This window comes from Amblyomma mixtum, chromosome 2 (genome assembly GCF_055824585.1).
Source record: "Amblyomma mixtum isolate Tamu chromosome 2, ASM5582458v1, whole genome shotgun sequence".
NCBI lineage: Eukaryota > Metazoa > Arthropoda > Arachnida > Ixodida > Ixodidae > Amblyomma > Amblyomma mixtum.
The window spans coordinates 71,130,538-71,146,323 of record NC_143013.1 but is presented as its reverse complement, the minus strand read 5'-3'; the positions used below and the strand labels follow the sequence as shown (position 1 = coordinate 71,146,323).

General features: G+C 48.0%; 1 protein-coding gene and 1 long non-coding RNA gene across 2 annotated transcripts in view; both read left to right on the top strand.

Annotated features, from left to right (window-relative positions):
- Positions 1-5,559, top strand: part of ss (aryl hydrocarbon receptor spineless) — a 140,106-nt gene extending 134,547 nt beyond the window's left edge. Inside the window, exons 9-12 of the mRNA XM_089567731.1 lie at positions 1,208-1,349; positions 4,192-4,776; positions 5,354-5,515; positions 5,550-5,559. Coding sequence (XP_089423857.1) covers positions 1,208-1,349; positions 4,192-4,776; positions 5,354-5,515; positions 5,550-5,559 — 899 coding nt within the window. The remainder of the gene's footprint in view (positions 1-1,207; positions 1,350-4,191; positions 4,777-5,353; positions 5,516-5,549) is intronic.
- On the top strand, positions 5,279-15,521 carry LOC149359696 (uncharacterized). The gene is made up of 3 exons (XR_016288795.1): positions 5,279-5,795; positions 11,161-11,203; positions 12,233-15,521. It is a non-coding gene; the product is annotated as an uncharacterized LOC149359696 (long non-coding RNA).
- Positions 15,522-15,786: the final 265 nt, after the last annotated feature.

The following is a 15,786-nucleotide window of genomic DNA, read 5'->3' as shown; positions in this document are numbered from 1 at the left end:
GAAACCGAACGTTGAATGAAAACAAGCTATCCACCAGCTGTAATTAGCATGATTTTATCTACTGTCTATTGAGATTCGCGAATAGCTCGGAACCGATGGCTCGAGTAGGGCTGTTTGTTGGACAAAGGAGCAGGGTATTTGTGTCACAAGCGCGAAATTTCGTCTACTATTCCCAGTGTCAACTGCCAAAAAAGGCTGCGATTTGGACAGCAAAGCTCTACGCGCTAACGACAGCGACAAAGGGATGTGGGGACAGGAATAGTTTCTTGTAGTACTGAAAATCCGCTGTGTCAGTTACATGGGCGTATGCCAGTGATTGCGTTTACACGAACTTTGCCGAATCGAACGCAGATCACCTTTGTTCGACAATAAAAACAAATATATCTGCAACTCAACGCTAAATGGCACTGCTTTCATTGTAATGGGGAATCTTTGCACGTTGGTCCAAATGTTATATGTACTCTAAGTGTACAGGGTGCTTCCCCTAAGATTTTACACAATTTTACACAAATAGGTTTTTTGAGTTAGAAGAGCGATTCTTTCGGCATAGCATTGTCAGCGATGTAGTACATCAGAATAGAGCTGAGACGTGCTAACTAACAGGCTGGTTAACGAATATGGAATATTTAACTATTACTTTTAGGCTCCTTAATTACTGAGAGGAGTGTGGCCCAACAAATCTTGGCTACATCGCGGCGAAATGCATGCGCTTTCGAGAAGCTTGCAGGCAAAGCAACCTGCCCAGTGCACGTAACTCGACGAAACAGCCAAAATTAGTTGGGCCACAGCGCCGAAGGTAACCACGTTTCCGAAATTCTAAAAACTGATATCGATATTACTTACGGTGCGCTACATGCCTCTCAGTTATTAATGAGCCTAACAGTAATAGTCGAAAAGTTAACTATTTAATATTAGTTAACCAGCCTATTAGTTAGCACGTCTTAGCTGTATTCTGACATACATCGCCGCTGACAATGCTATGCCGAAAAAAACATCTTATAACTTAAAAAGCATATTTTTTAAAAATTGTGTAAAGTCTTAGGTGAAGCACCTGTATATACCGAGTGAACACTCGATGGCGCTGCTTGAATTGTTAGAGGGGAATCGTTGCACGTAGGTTCAAATGTTTTATTTACTCCAGCTACATATCATCATCTATGAGCCGGCTCTAATAATTTTGTGTGGATGCAATATTTCCCACTCGCAGTTCTGAAGACGGGCGCTTCGGGACTGATCGCGTACCGGCTGGCCACCAAGGACGGGAAGTGGCAGTGGCTCCAGACAAGCGCGAGGCTGGTCTACAAGAACTCCAAGCCGGACTTCATCCTCTGCACGCACAGGCCTCTCATGTGAGCGACCTCCCCTTTCTCTGCCTTGGTTCTGTTACGACCGCCTGTGTATTCGTGACACAACTTTCCGGAGCATGCAGCTTGCTAATCATTACGACCTTAAAGGGCCACTGACCAGGGTCCGGACATTTTTGAAAAACAAGCCCACTGCATAGATGAGGCATCGAAGATAACCTCTGCAAAATATTAGAGCCATGCGCGCCCCGAAAAGCTGCGAAAATTCAAATCAAAGCCCGTTCGTTCTTTCCTTCCTTCAAAAACGGGCCCGGCCCACTACTCTGCACCCCGCTGACGTCAAGGGGGGCTACTTTCGCTAAAGGCACTCCATTGGTGCATCGTTCTGACTGACGGTAGAAGGTTGGGCGTAGCCTTGGCGTCGCGTCGTCTGCACAAGGCTTTCCGCAGCGCCTTCTGTTCTGGCTCATGCCTACAAACCCGCATGAAGGAACAAAAAAAAAAAAAAAACTGCGGAGGGAGCGTGCGGCGACAGCCTTGAACCCTAGCCATAAAAAGTAAAAAAATAGTAAAACTGAGGGAGTTGGTTCGCCCCCCCCCCCCCCCCCCCCCCGCCTTGATCACGTCACGAGACGCTCTGCGTGCGCGCTCCCTTCTCAGTTTCTTTTCTTCTATGCGAGCCCCCCAAAACAAGGTTTTAATTAGTAGTGCAGCAGAGCCTTTCCCTCGCTCGCCCACATGACCGCTCCGCACACACACCCCTTATCTTTCGTGCATCTTGCGTACGCCTTGACTCCAATGAATGACATATGCTTTGGAGCGGAGAAAAGACACAAACACACAGAACACAAACACGCATGGCGAAAAGCAAACGGGCGGTTGCCGGGTCCGCGCTTCGCCGTGTGTTTCGAACACAACCGACTTCCGCCCCTCCGCTCGTGAAACGGTGGGGAGGCCTAAAAGAAAATGAAAAGGTGGCTCGTTAACTGGGAATGGCAAACAGATGTATGAAAGGATGCGCTCGCTAACAAGTCTAGGTGGTCGAGCCGATCGCGCCTCTCGATCGTTCAGTGTGCGGAGAAAATGCAAAAACCAAGAAAAGAATTCTATTGAAGGCGGGGCCATGACGTCGCCCTGTGACGCACTCCACAGACACCACGCCTCCGGCTTACACCGGAGAAGGAAGGGGTGATTTTGCCTTGCCGAGCCTACTCGACGAGGAGCGGGAGAGAAGAATTTCGAGGAGGGAATGGAAGGAGAGGAGGCTCGCTCAAAGAGAGGTAGAGAGTGTCTGCTGCGCTGGGGTGGGCACGGGGCCTTTAAAGAATTCCGGCCTAAGCTACACTCCGCCAGTGACCAAAACGGTCGCCAAGCTGCATAGAGTTTCTTACTATTACCTAGAGGGAAAGCTGGCAAGCCGTCTATGGGAGTTTGCATGGAGACCCCACGTGACCACCTCAGCCACCATGGGCGCTCAAAGCATCATGGGGCGGTGAGCTACTTGTTGCGGAACTGTAACTTTTGGCCAAAAAATAATAAAAAAATAAAGCTGTTTGATAACTACAAACGTCCTAACATTCAATATCTTGTCTAATGATTGAAACAAACGAGCAGAAAAGCATTTAAGTGCAAAGTTTGCCTAAAACAAGACGTGACTAGCTTTCCTATTGGCCAAGTGATGAACACTAAAAAAACTAATATTTCGTAATTAACAGGCGCACTTTTAAAAGTAAATATGTTTTCTAAAAAAAAATGTTGTTGTTTAGATACTTTAAGAGGTTTTTTAATGGCATTTCGGAAGAGTAAAAACCTTTTATTGGCGTCGTGTGTCGTCGCGTCTTCACTACTATGGCTTTTGCACACTGCGTTCGCGCGAAAGTCGTCTGCGCACACACGAACTACGTTTTCGGAATGAAACGCCTTAGTAATAACACTCTGTGTTCCCGAAAAACTACGACTGTGCCGCAACAAGTAGCTCACCGCCCCATGATGCTTTGAGCGTCCATGTTGGCTGAAGTGCAGCGCCGCCAGCTTTCCCTCTAGGTAGTAGTAAGAAACTCTATGCCAAGCTGCACAACATTGGGAACCTCCTGTGCTTCTGAAGTCCCACGTGCAGTTAAGTCTAGACAAACGCTGACACTGTAAACACCGATACGCCTATATGGGAGCACTCCCTTCTATAAAAGAGAGTGCTCTTAGAGGACATCTTACTCCTTTTTCACTCCTTTCTGTTTAGGGTGTTTAGTTTCTGACTCAGCAGGCGCCGCAAGCGGCATCGATGGTTCGGATTTTCCGCTGATTAGTCTTTCTTAGCAAGAAAACTATTCATAAAAACTATACTTTCCTTTGTGCGAGGTTAATAGCACAATATGCCGATAAAACGCGGTCGGACACGGTAAAGAATAATCTGTGCCTCATAACAGTGTAGACGCACAATGAACATCTCGTAACTATCCGAGGTCATCGTTTTTTGTGAAGCCCAAACTTGGACCACCGCAGTAACAATGATTTCTTAAACGCGAATATATCTAATGGTTTTTTCCCGAGTTGTCATCGAAGACAGGCACTCACAGATTGCGCACCTACCGCACTAAGCGGCGTCAGACTTCTCTAGTTGGTAGTTTCAATCAGCGTACACACATTTTACACACATTCAAGAAGGACTGTAATTTCTCTAAGATGTTTCAAAATCGACAGCGAAATGCCGGCGGCAGGTGCTCGGATCCGCTATTTTTCACAAGACTTGTATCAGTTGTGTCTAACACGTTGGAGGCCATCCGCAGATTACGAATATTAGTGCTATAGTGCCGGTGCTGTAAACCTTGAGTTGACAATGTTCCAGGGTGTGCCAAGCATCGACTGATTGCGTCCTCTTTTCGCGTTTCAGGGAAGAAGAAGGTCGTGACTTGCTGGGCAAGCGAACGATGGACTTCAAGGTCACCTACCTGGATGCCGGCCTCACGACGTCTAGCAGCTGTTCTTCCACTAGCAGCGAGCGGAACAGCGCCGGAAGCAGCAGCATCGGAGGCAGCGCCAGCGGCGGCAGCGGAAGCAACTGCAGCGCCAACGCCACGGGTGAGGTGGCGACCTCGGAAAACGACTTCATCCTGCGATGCCAGCGGAACCGGCGCTACAAGTCGCAAATACGCGACCTCCTCAGTCGCGGAAAGAGGAGTAAGGGCTCTTCGTCGGCCAAGGGCCCCACGCCTCCGCCGGCACCGACGTCCTACCTCGAGGACTACGGCAACATGTACGCGACCGCGGCTGCTGCACCATACGCGGCCGCAGCTGCCGCAGCGGCTGCGGCCGGCGACGGCGGGCTGCCACCGGGCTACGGCGTCGCGCAGAACCTGTTCTTGGATAACTCGAGGTTCCTGGCGCCGGAGAACTTCCTCCACTACCGGCACCTGAGCGGGTACTACGCGCCCGAGTACCCGCAGTACGGCAACGGCTTCCTCGACCCCGCCACAAGGCAAGTGTGGACTATGGGAGGAATTCGTGCTTAAGATCCGGTACGAGGCTGAACAGCGCTGAAATAACTAAGTATAGTAAGAAAATTTGTAAGTGTAGAACAATCAAAGCTCCTTAGTTTCTGGTATGAACCATACCTGCCCTCCTCAAGTGGGTTCCAATCCCAATTGGTTTATAACTCCAGTAGAATACCCACTGGCAGTGTTTTCGAATTGCTTCGTTACATAACAATCAGCGAGCCTAAAAGATAATGTGCATGTATTTCCCTTTTACATTATTCCTAATGGCAAACATCTCGAATGGAAAAAATATTCCGTCATAAACGTTTTAAACAACATATCGCAGATTTTCAAGTCGACGGTGTAGTATTTGACGAGTGCGCTTCTGAGCTGCTTGCCAGAAGACAGCCGGCCGTCCAGCATAGCCGAAAGGCCGGCGCTTTATACCACAACTCAGTCGCTGCAGACATTCTCAGGCTGAGGTTTAAAAATCCTGGGCGACGCTGATTACGGTAGTGGTTCTGAGCTTGAATAGCCGGTCCGCTGACTTCTCGGCGGGCGCCCTCGAACCTTGCGCAGGTACACCCCGTACCAGGAGCAGAAAGAGGACAAGCTGTACGCCTGCCAGCTGGACAAGTACAACGGCGTGCAGGCGCCCAAGGCGTCGTGCTGCGACCCTTATGGCGCCGTTCTTCCGGACCGGCAGCTGGGCTTCGGCAGCCTTTCGGACTGCCTGCTCAGGCCAGCCAAGGCGGCCGCGGTGGCCGCGCCCAAGGAGGACGTGACGCGCCAGAGCGTCCTCATGTGGGGCGCGCCGCCCCCGCCTCCCCCGCCGCCCCCTTCCCATCCGACCCCGCACCCGTCGGGCGCGTCGGCGGCGGACCCGGCCTGCAAGTGGGGCGGCCTGGCGTCGGCGCCCAAGACCAGCTCGCCGCACAACAGCTCCAGTCCCGTCGGAGCCAGGGTCGCCCCGACGCCGTACGCCGCAGCGCCCACGTACACGCACGAGATGGTGCCCGAGGTGAGGAAGCTTTGAGCATCCGCCTTGTATACATGGGAGGAGTGGGGTTCGGTACCCAGCGTTTCCCGGTACATATCGTTTTGTAATATAGGACAATAATTCCCCTAACCTGGTGCTCAGTTTTTTTGGGGTGAGATTCTCAGAAAATGGGTCTTTGACTACCTCCAGCAGACGAAACAGCTAGCCAATGGCGTCGTGGCACTAGGCACGTGGCTGCTGGAAATTTATACTGAAATTATTCAGGAAATATTTTCAAAAAGAATGATCTCAGTCATGCATGGTAAAGAGGAAAATGCTTTTATGCACACGGTCTGACTTTTGCACGAAGGCAAGGTAAATGCGTCACTTATACTGAAGTTAGTCATTTAATGTAGCTTGTTTATGGGAGAAATGCTCAATGAGCACGTTGTCAGTGTTAATGCTATCGGTTGGAGCCACAAAGCTGTGAAGTAAAGCATTATAAGCTGTGGATATTTTGCTTTTAGTTTTACTGAACGAATTGAATCTTTGCCTCAAACATCGATTCTTGTTTCTCAAGTTGTTGCCGATAAGGTGCACAATCTTGACATAACTGCTTATCTGTTGTTTATTTTTTTAATTTTATTTCCTGCTGCCGTGTCTTCCACGCATTTTTCAAATAGCGTGTATGTTTATGGCGTTTAACGTCCCAAACCGACTCAGGCTATGAGAGACGCCGTAGCGAAGAGCTCCGGAAATTTTGACCACCTGGGGTTCTTTAACGTGCATTGATCTCGCACAGAACACGGGCCTCTAGAGTTTCGCCTCCATCGAAATTCGACCGCCGCGGCCGGGATCGAACCATTTTAAGACGTCGGCATATACGAACCTCACAAATATACTGGTGCTTAATCTTATCTATTTTCCGATGCCCGGCCAACCAGCGTTCAGTGAACAGAGTTTTCAAATCTCAGCTGTTAGCCTCACCATCAGTGACGTCACTGAAACTCCAAGAACGGCGATTCAGATACAGCGGCAGAAGCCGACCGCTTAAAGCTGACGCAATGACACTGCCTCCATAGAGGCGCCTTCTTCATTGGCTGGACAGCCGCAAAAGCCTATATATATACACTGTACTAAAGAAGGGCGATAGCCATGTACACGATGAAGCGCATACGCAACCGATCGAGCAGCGGGAACGATTGGGGCAACGCAAGTTGCCACACACAGGTGGAGAACAAGAGCCGCGCGCTCACAAAAGAGAGGGAAAATGGCGATTGGGTCGTTTCCACGTCACCGCTCCCTCTCTCCAGACAGTTGTGTGCAGCGCGTATACAGCCCTGTGCTGCTGTTTTATATTTATGACGCCGCCCCTTTGCTGATAGTGGGATTGGAAACGTCGGGTACACGAATTTACGTTCCTCGAGTGTCCACAAATATGCTGCGCTCGTCGAACATTGTACTTGTCAAGACCTCGAACAGGAATGTTTGTCTCGTTTAGTGGTGCTTGCAGTTAGCGATGCGCGTAGCCGGGGAGAACTATCACGAAATCAGCGTCCGTTTTCTTCCCCAGCCGTCTCCTTTGTCTAGGGACAGTCGTAGGGAGGAATTGGGCGGTATGGAGCAATGAGGGAGGATGCGATGGGGAGCGATGGGCTGACGAACTGCACGGGACCCTAGCCTGTTTTTTCGCGTGACATAATGCAACGCTCGACGGCCTGTTGGCGACATGCTTGCTACTTGTAGAATGAAATGCAGCGAGAGCTCTCCACTGGGTGCCTTCGGGAGATGCACGATGCGATTGGATCGAAGGACCAGTCTGCATGAATTTGGGTGTGGCTGCGGGAGCGACTGTACACGCATACACGTATTATAGTGAAATCGCTTTGTCCCACGTCTATACCGTGGTAGTTGGGGGCAATGCTGCAAGCGACCACACCGTATGATGATTCGCCAAACAGCATGCGTTCATAAAGAAATGGAGGCACTACGGCCGCAAACAGTTCATTTCAAGTGTTTCGAGGTTTGATCGTTCACACGACTTAGCGTGGGAGGTAAGCTGTCCTCTGGCGCACTCCTATTTAAGGGCAGGGTATGCTGCCTCAAGTTCCGCAGCAGATTAATCGCTCACTAAAAATTCTAAGGACGATTACTGTTCTCCCTTCGAAATATGAGCATATCGCTGTCAGTGTCACAGCCTATGTAGACTCACTGGTTTGCTTTGCTGGGTCGTCGGCACGTCTGTCGACGATATTAGTTCGATAGTAGCTTTTAGTTGATGAGGACGACGATGTGCAATAAACAGAAGAGTGTGTTGCAGTTTAACACGAAGCGTGATCGGCCAGGATAGATGACGGGACTTTTTAGCCTGTGCAAGAGCCGCATGATGGATCGACACGTAGAACCACCTCATTCATCAAAGTCTCTGTTAGTGAACAGTACGTCTTGGTGCGGGAGGTTTATGCTGCGCAGGACCAGCCGCCTGAATGGTTGCCGATTCTTGACGCATGCGCATATGTATGTGTCCCGCAATTTTGATATGCTGGTGGAGTGCAGTGTACGAGGACATGAGAATGTGTGAAAATTGAAAATTGGTTTTTAAGGGAAAGAAATAGACACCTTTAGCAACCCGCGTACCGTGTTACCGGTACCGGTGTAACGGATGCCAGCGCGCAGCCAATGCGCATGCGCAATTCGTCTTTATAGCGCCAGATGGCACCAGGTACCCGGCAGCTGCATGCGCGCCTGCAGCATCGGGACCTATCAGCGCGTGCTCACCGGCGGAGGGCGGGCCCCAGGTACTCCGGTAATGGTAACACGGTACACATTGTGCTAAAGGCGCAGTATCTGTTGCACGTCTCGGTGGACACCTGAACCGCACCATAAGGGAAAGGGAGGAAGGTGGGAGTGAGAGAAAAGAGAGGGAAAGAGGTGCCCTAGTGGAGGTCTCCGGATTAATTTCGACCACCGGGGGATCATTAACGTACACTGACATCGTACAGCACACGGGCGCCTTTTCCGTTTCGCCTCCATCGAAACGCGGCTGGCGCGGTCGGGTTCGAACCCGGGTACTCCGGTTCGGTAGACGAGTGCCCTAACCACTAAGCCACCGCGGCGAGTGAGAATGTGTGTCTGCATCGCCAAATAGTATGTGTGTACGTAAAGCATTTGGTAGCTGAGCAGGTTTGATTTCCATGCAATATAGAAAAAACTGCGGCGATACCTGGTGCTCTCGTTCAATGGCCAGCGAAGCTGATCTGTTCGTGGCGCCGCGGGTTCGAATCCCAATAGCGACAATGCTTCTTTTTATTTATGGTTTGATTCGGTTACATCGACGGTGGCGACGCTGCTCAACCCAAGAACGGGCGCTTGAGCTGCGCTCTAATATATGGAATGCTTACTTTTGGCAACGGAGGTGTATTCCCATTGCACAGCATAGTGATCGACATGACGCAGTTAGCAATGGGATGAAGCTTTTAAACGCAGCATCGGGTCAGCAAATATATAGGTGGTTGAAACCACGCTTAAAATCTTCATCACTGCTGGAACTTAGCATGTTTTGGAGAGGGAATTTGTTTCCGTTGGTAACCGTAAGTGTTCTGTACTTTTAGTGAAGAAAATTTACCCCAGGGCTTGGGCTGCACGCTCTGCCCCGGCGCCAGAGGACAGCTTACTCCCTCTTTACTCCTTTCGTGCTTAGAGCGCAGGCTCCGCGCTTGCCGAAGTATAGTTGCTGTTGCTGATGGAGTCACAGTGTGAAAGCTGGGGGAGGCTTATAGAAATGAGGTCTTGCTATATGGAGTAAAACGCTAAGTGGTGTAAAAACGGCGTAAAAGGTCGGCGAAGGGGTAAGCCCATCACTTTTTGCATGGGAAACATCGGGCACCTTACTCCTTTAGGAACCACACCACTTACTGCTGTTGGCCCGCAGATTGAGCCAGGGTGGTAAAAGTTTTCAGATACTGCTCGCCGTTTCCATGGAAACATTTTTTCACTTATAAATGGCTGTCACCTCTTCGCGCACTTTTGCGCGCGTTCCCAGACACCCTTAGACCGCGTGGGGGCAGCGGTCTCGGTCTCAAAGGAGATGCCCTCGACTCAGCTTGGCAAGCTCAGCCAGATACAAGCTGCCAAGTTACAAGGAGGGTGGTCGTTTGGTGCCCAGCTCTCGCCGGTCGCAAGTCAGAGAATGGGTTGGAGCCAAAGGTTCACAAACAAAACAGTTTATACAGCCAAGAGACGGCACAGAGGCTTTCACAATTGCTCGTACGAGCGCATACAAAGCACATACATACATACATACATACATACATACATACATACATACATACATACGCACGCACGCACGCACGCACGCACGCACGCACGCACGCGCACACACACACACACACACACACACACACACATACATACATACACGCACGCACGCACACATACATACATACATACGTACATACGTGCATGCGTGCATACATACATACATACATACATACATACATACATACAATGCAACTCGTACAAAGCAACACTCGAGAGAGATTACAATACAAAAGAAATATTCCACTTAAAGTGCACTAACACAAGTGAGAGGCAGACAAACAAAACACGGAGGTGTACGTCCCGCAGGCTGGCGCACGCTGTCTCGCTGGTCCGTGTCTGGGCGAGTGGTGTTGACCCGGGAGTGGAGCGGGCGCACTCTCTGAAGCTTGAACGGCGGCTTGGAATGACAAACAGCAGTCAACGCCCTCCGCGTCTGTTCGTTCTTAGCGCCTAGGCAGGCGCGCACATACACAGCTGTGCAATTTCCTTCTTCTCGCGCCGGGCGCGCCTCCCTATTGGTCAGGCCCAGGTCCAGATTGGAATAAACGTGTTTTCAATCAATCTATTGTTCAGGCGCGGAGACCGGCTTCGAGAACCTTCCAGATGATTCTTGCGCTGCGCCGCCGCCGGCGTACTAATAAAGGGGAGACAGCATCACTTAACGCGCTCAAGGCTACGCTGTCTCCGTAAGCATTGAGTAGAAATTACTCAAACATTCTCGAAAAAACGACAGCGCGCGCTGACGTCATGCCTTTGGCGCCGCGCCGGCGAGCGAACTGGAGAGGAAAGCAACACACACAAGGTTAGGCGCTCTCCGGGGTTTCTTTCTCCCCTGTTCTTGTGGCGCTCGCTGGCGAGACTGCTTCCGCGCGGCGCCGGTTTTTTTCGAATATGCGCCGAATTTTGTGACAGTGGCCTATATGCAGGTTGAAAAAAAAAGGCAACTTTTTTTTCAACGAGGAACTCCCGCTGTTATTTTCTCGTGTAAGATACCTCGTGGTGGCCAATGAATTGTGGCAAGAGCCATTAAAATCGCCACGCCTAACAGATTAGCAACTTACACCTTTGAATCTCTTGTTATTTTCAGGGATGGCAGATGGAAGCCATGGCTCCTTGGAGGCCACATTTGCGTAAGTACAAATACATGCTTTACGGACAGAAAATCTATATGATGTTTTCTTTTCTTTGATTGAAACGAGAACATGTTCTGTTATGTTTCAAGAAATGGTATTTTCAACAGCACTGACAGTGATTAGCACGCGGTAATGTGCCCTAATGTTTCTGAATCACGACTCAAGGAAGCCACTCGCGGCTCCTGTAAAAGTTAGGCTGATGTCGTGTTCTCTGAGCTGCGTTGTCAAAAAAGGTGCGAAATCACATGCAAGCAGGTCTTCTGTGCTTGAAGAAAAATTACGGATGGTGCCCGGCGCGGCGCTATGGTAACGCAGCTAGGTGGCTTGGCTCGAGAGACTCCGCGTGCCGGCAGCGTCGATTGGTCCATAGTTGGTCGGAAAGACAATCGTCCGCATGTACTTATCGCGCCTTTTTGGCGGTAGTTTCGTCGAGAAGCTTTGTTCCACTCGCGTGTGCAAAACCATATTGAAGTACGCCTGGTGGTCTGTTCTGTGATGTGAGAGTTTATACTTCTCTATATATTTGCTCCGTGGTTTTATACGAGCCTTGCTTCTAACAAAAACGAGTTGGTGCAGACAACCTATTAAGTATGAGAAAGGCAGCCGCGCTGAGTCCTGTACAAAAGGCGGGTTCCTGTCGGCAAATGTCTGATTTCTCAGTTATCACCAGTGCTCCGTGGCACTTAGGGCTTCATCATAACAACTCCGTAAGAAAGTAAGTGCATAAACCGGCTGTGTGCTTTTCTAACGGTTCAGAGGGCCACCGTTTCTGTTTTTAAAACTCGACCATTAAGTTCGACAAGAGCAGTTTAACCACTCAAAAACTCTAGAGTGGTGCGTGTGGAACACTCTAAAGATGCAAGCACGCTGTTTACATGGTCCAGCTGCAGGCTGGCAGTCTGGCATAATAGTTAAGACGGAGAACATGAAATCACATAGTGGAAGTAGGATACATGGGTGAATCTGCTGTTTAGGTCTGTTTGAGAATAAAGTGAGGTATAATCCATGCGGCATTTTTTTTTTCAGCTGCACTTGGCTAGGGACTGTGAACAGACTTCGCCAGACTGAAGTGAATGACCTCACTGCGTGCAGCTGTACAGACTATGGTGTCATCGAGCTGAAGCCAACGCAATCCTGTGGATAGCCTTGATAGATCACAAAGGCCGCGCCGGGAAGAACACTACACAGTGAACCCTGACATCGAACTCGACGAATGATTGTGCGTGAGTGCTGTTCCTGCCGGACAGATCTCCAAAGGAAAGAAGGAAAGAATCTGAAGGAACTCATGACCGGTGTTTCGACCATATCGACGGACTCTGTAAAACCATCATGTGTGCCTGTGCTCGTGAATGTGACTTTTTGTCATCGTGTGGTGTGTGTGCTTTGCTTTCGATAACGCTGTGGAGGCGTGAGTGGAGAGAAACAATCTAAGCTGAAGAAAACTTGTCCCAATCCGAAATTCAGAACTCTCGTCCCATGCCCTTCTTACTTCCACATCCTCATCTCCCACTGTAGCATACTACACTATCCAGAACTACTCGCTTGTTGGAATCAACCTTGCTCCATAGAGGAAACACTGAAAGGCTGCAGACCTGCCTCACAGCAAGGCGGTAACAAAATATGCCAACAAAGAAAAAAAATCTACTGTTCACGACATCAGGAATGCCCCAGGCACACGACAGTTATGACGGCGTAAAGTCTGTACTTTTGTAATCGTGTCACAATAACGGCCACTCTATACTGATACAATAATCGACCAAAATAGCAATCACTGCTTAAGCAGTGAACCGCACACGTGGTGCAGTTACAGAATCAACATAGGCTGCTTGCTGTCAAAGTTATCTTCTTTTTTTTTTCACAGTAAAAATAATCATTGAAGCCTTTGTACGTGAAAAAGTGACAGAAAATTGCCAATATCATTGATTAAAACAGCAGTGAGCATGGTTTCCTTTTCATATTTTGAAAAACAAATGTACAGCATAAGGACGTATGAGATCATTATCGCAGTATAGAAATCAAGCATTGTGAGATTGCCCTATTGTTTCTGCAGGCGTATACTTCCCTTGTGACTGAGTTGTCTGGAGGGAAACAACTCAAGCTCTTCGTACTCCATTCTATTTTAAGGTCTTTCTCATTATAAGAAATCGTAAAGGCTCAACAGATCTTGTCAATTGCTTTAACTGCTGATGCAATGCAGAGCAAGAGATGAAAGCTAAAGGGCCTTTGTGGGTTACTTGCTTTATAATCTGAAACACTGTACTTCATATGGAGATGTAAGAGAAGCAAACGTAACGACCGACAAGTCCTCACATGCTCATTTGCTTTCGCTAGTCATCCCAAAAAAGAAACTGAATCACGTATGTCTGAATCAAATTTACAAAATTAATTTCACATTGCGAATGCAAACCCCTACAAAAGCTTAACCTCACTGCTAAGCCGTCAATGTTCACCGGGCTACAAAATTCATCCAACTCGCCCCAGTTTGGGCTCAAATTTCGTGCCGCCTTTAATCTTCCGCATACTTTTCACATAATGCATACAAAGTTTCTATAGTGAAATGCTCATGCGCAGTAAAAAGATTATGGAAAGAAGTATTGGCAAGAAAACTTCGGTTCATCGCTTTCTTTGCACGCACCCTGTAATAAATATGTTTAGCCTGTTTCTGACAATGATTTCCACTGCAGTGCACCATCAATACCGTGCAATGAGCCACGGATTCAAAAAATTATGTTTCTTCATTTAAATGTGTTCCATTAATATGTTAGGGAGAGTGTTCATTAGACTATCCATTAATCTAGCCGATGGATGCATTCCTTTTGTTGGCAAAAAACTTCGAGTCAAGCAAGAGCATGAACAGGCATAAGCTTTTAAATGAACCGATAATGACAAGCTTCACTGAGCTTCATCCAGTTATGCGACCAGGGGCGGCAACTCCTGGAGGACCGGTAAGAGGGAAGGAGCATCGTCCCTCTAAAGTCTGCTTATGTTGCGGTTGACATAACGTACAACAAAAAAACTGAGTCACAACTTGAGAGCTGTGGCAGACAGCGACCAAGGTGGCATGGTTAGTCCTTCCACCTGGCGGTGGCTACAAGCACTAGTCGTGCTTATTATAGGTTATAATTCATTAAAGGTTACAAACTTTTGGAATGTCGCGAACATACAGGATTTTTGTTCTCATGCCAGACCTGTGCTTTGGTTGCAGTTTGTTGACTTGTCTTTGCTTGACATGTTTCCAATTGAAAGCAAGGTTTTGTTTTAGATTTAGGACCGACTGCGGTGATACGTTTCGCTCTAGTTGTTGCTGTTTCTTTGTTTTCAGTGTAAACGAAGGAATGATGATGCAGTTGTAAGCTGCCACATTCGTCGTTAACTTCTTTTCGTATTCTTTGCAGGCTTTGCGTTGGCACCAACCTTATAAAAGGCCTTCTGAAATGTTGGGCAGAGTGTTCTGGCTGTTTTATTACGTGGGCATCAGTTCTGAGATAAATATATAGTAAGAGAAATGCCACCAGTGCCATACAATACTCTGAACAATTTTCAAGCGTCAGTGCAAGTTTCACAAATTACAAGTTTTAAGCTTTTAAATAATGTGAAAAACAAACGAGATGTTTTTGTTTTCGCTTCACGTTACTCTGATGTTAGCGGCTGTAGACATTATTCCGCTACTTATGTGATGAAAGAATAATTTTCCGTGGTCACTAAAAAATTGCTTCATATCCATTAATAATGAGATCATATGACCAACGAAAATGAAAAAGCAGTGCATCGTGCAAAGTTATTGTGACGTGCATTAAAAAACAGCGATACGTTACATGCTAAAGCTTCCAATGCCCTATTGCAGGTCAAAGAATTGTGTCACAGTCCTAGTTTGTGCAGGATGCACACAAAGTTATGTCACTCTGTATAGGACTTGCAACTGGATGTTATGACATAAGCCATTCAAAAAAGGCGGTTTCAAAAGGCGCACCACGAAATCATCTTGCATGAGTGAAGAATGCCAGCAACGTATGTTAACTCGCGTGTAAAGAAACATTGCCTGTGTTTGTACATGTCGGTGTATTTATTTTAATATGTACATATTATACAGGTTCACTCTGGACGTTTCTTTCGAAAACCTTGAACACGCTTGCATTGCTGCAATGGAGAGAGAACGCATGTCTATGGTGAGACAATGTTCACTGCTTGTGGATGTAGAAAAAGAAAGTAAACATGCAGCTTAGAAAGGTGTATTATGTGGTTTGCTTGTGTGTAAAAAGTATATATATATATAGGACAGAACAAGCAGTTTTTCTCAAAATTGAAAATAAAGTCAATGCTCTCCTGACTGTCAAGGCAGGACATGTGTTTAAATACGCTTTTTACTGACTTCTACATGCACATATGCACAAATGTTCACCTATGCAACCGAAACCCTGCCAGCGCAATTAACCTATTCTTGCCAGTCAAGATGCTGAATTTCAGAGGTCACAGTAACTGATAATAGTAGGTTTACCTTAAATGTGGCCAACACCACCCTCTACTTCCAGGACATTATGAGAAACAGTTTAGACGCTGCACCCTTTTACAACATATGGTAA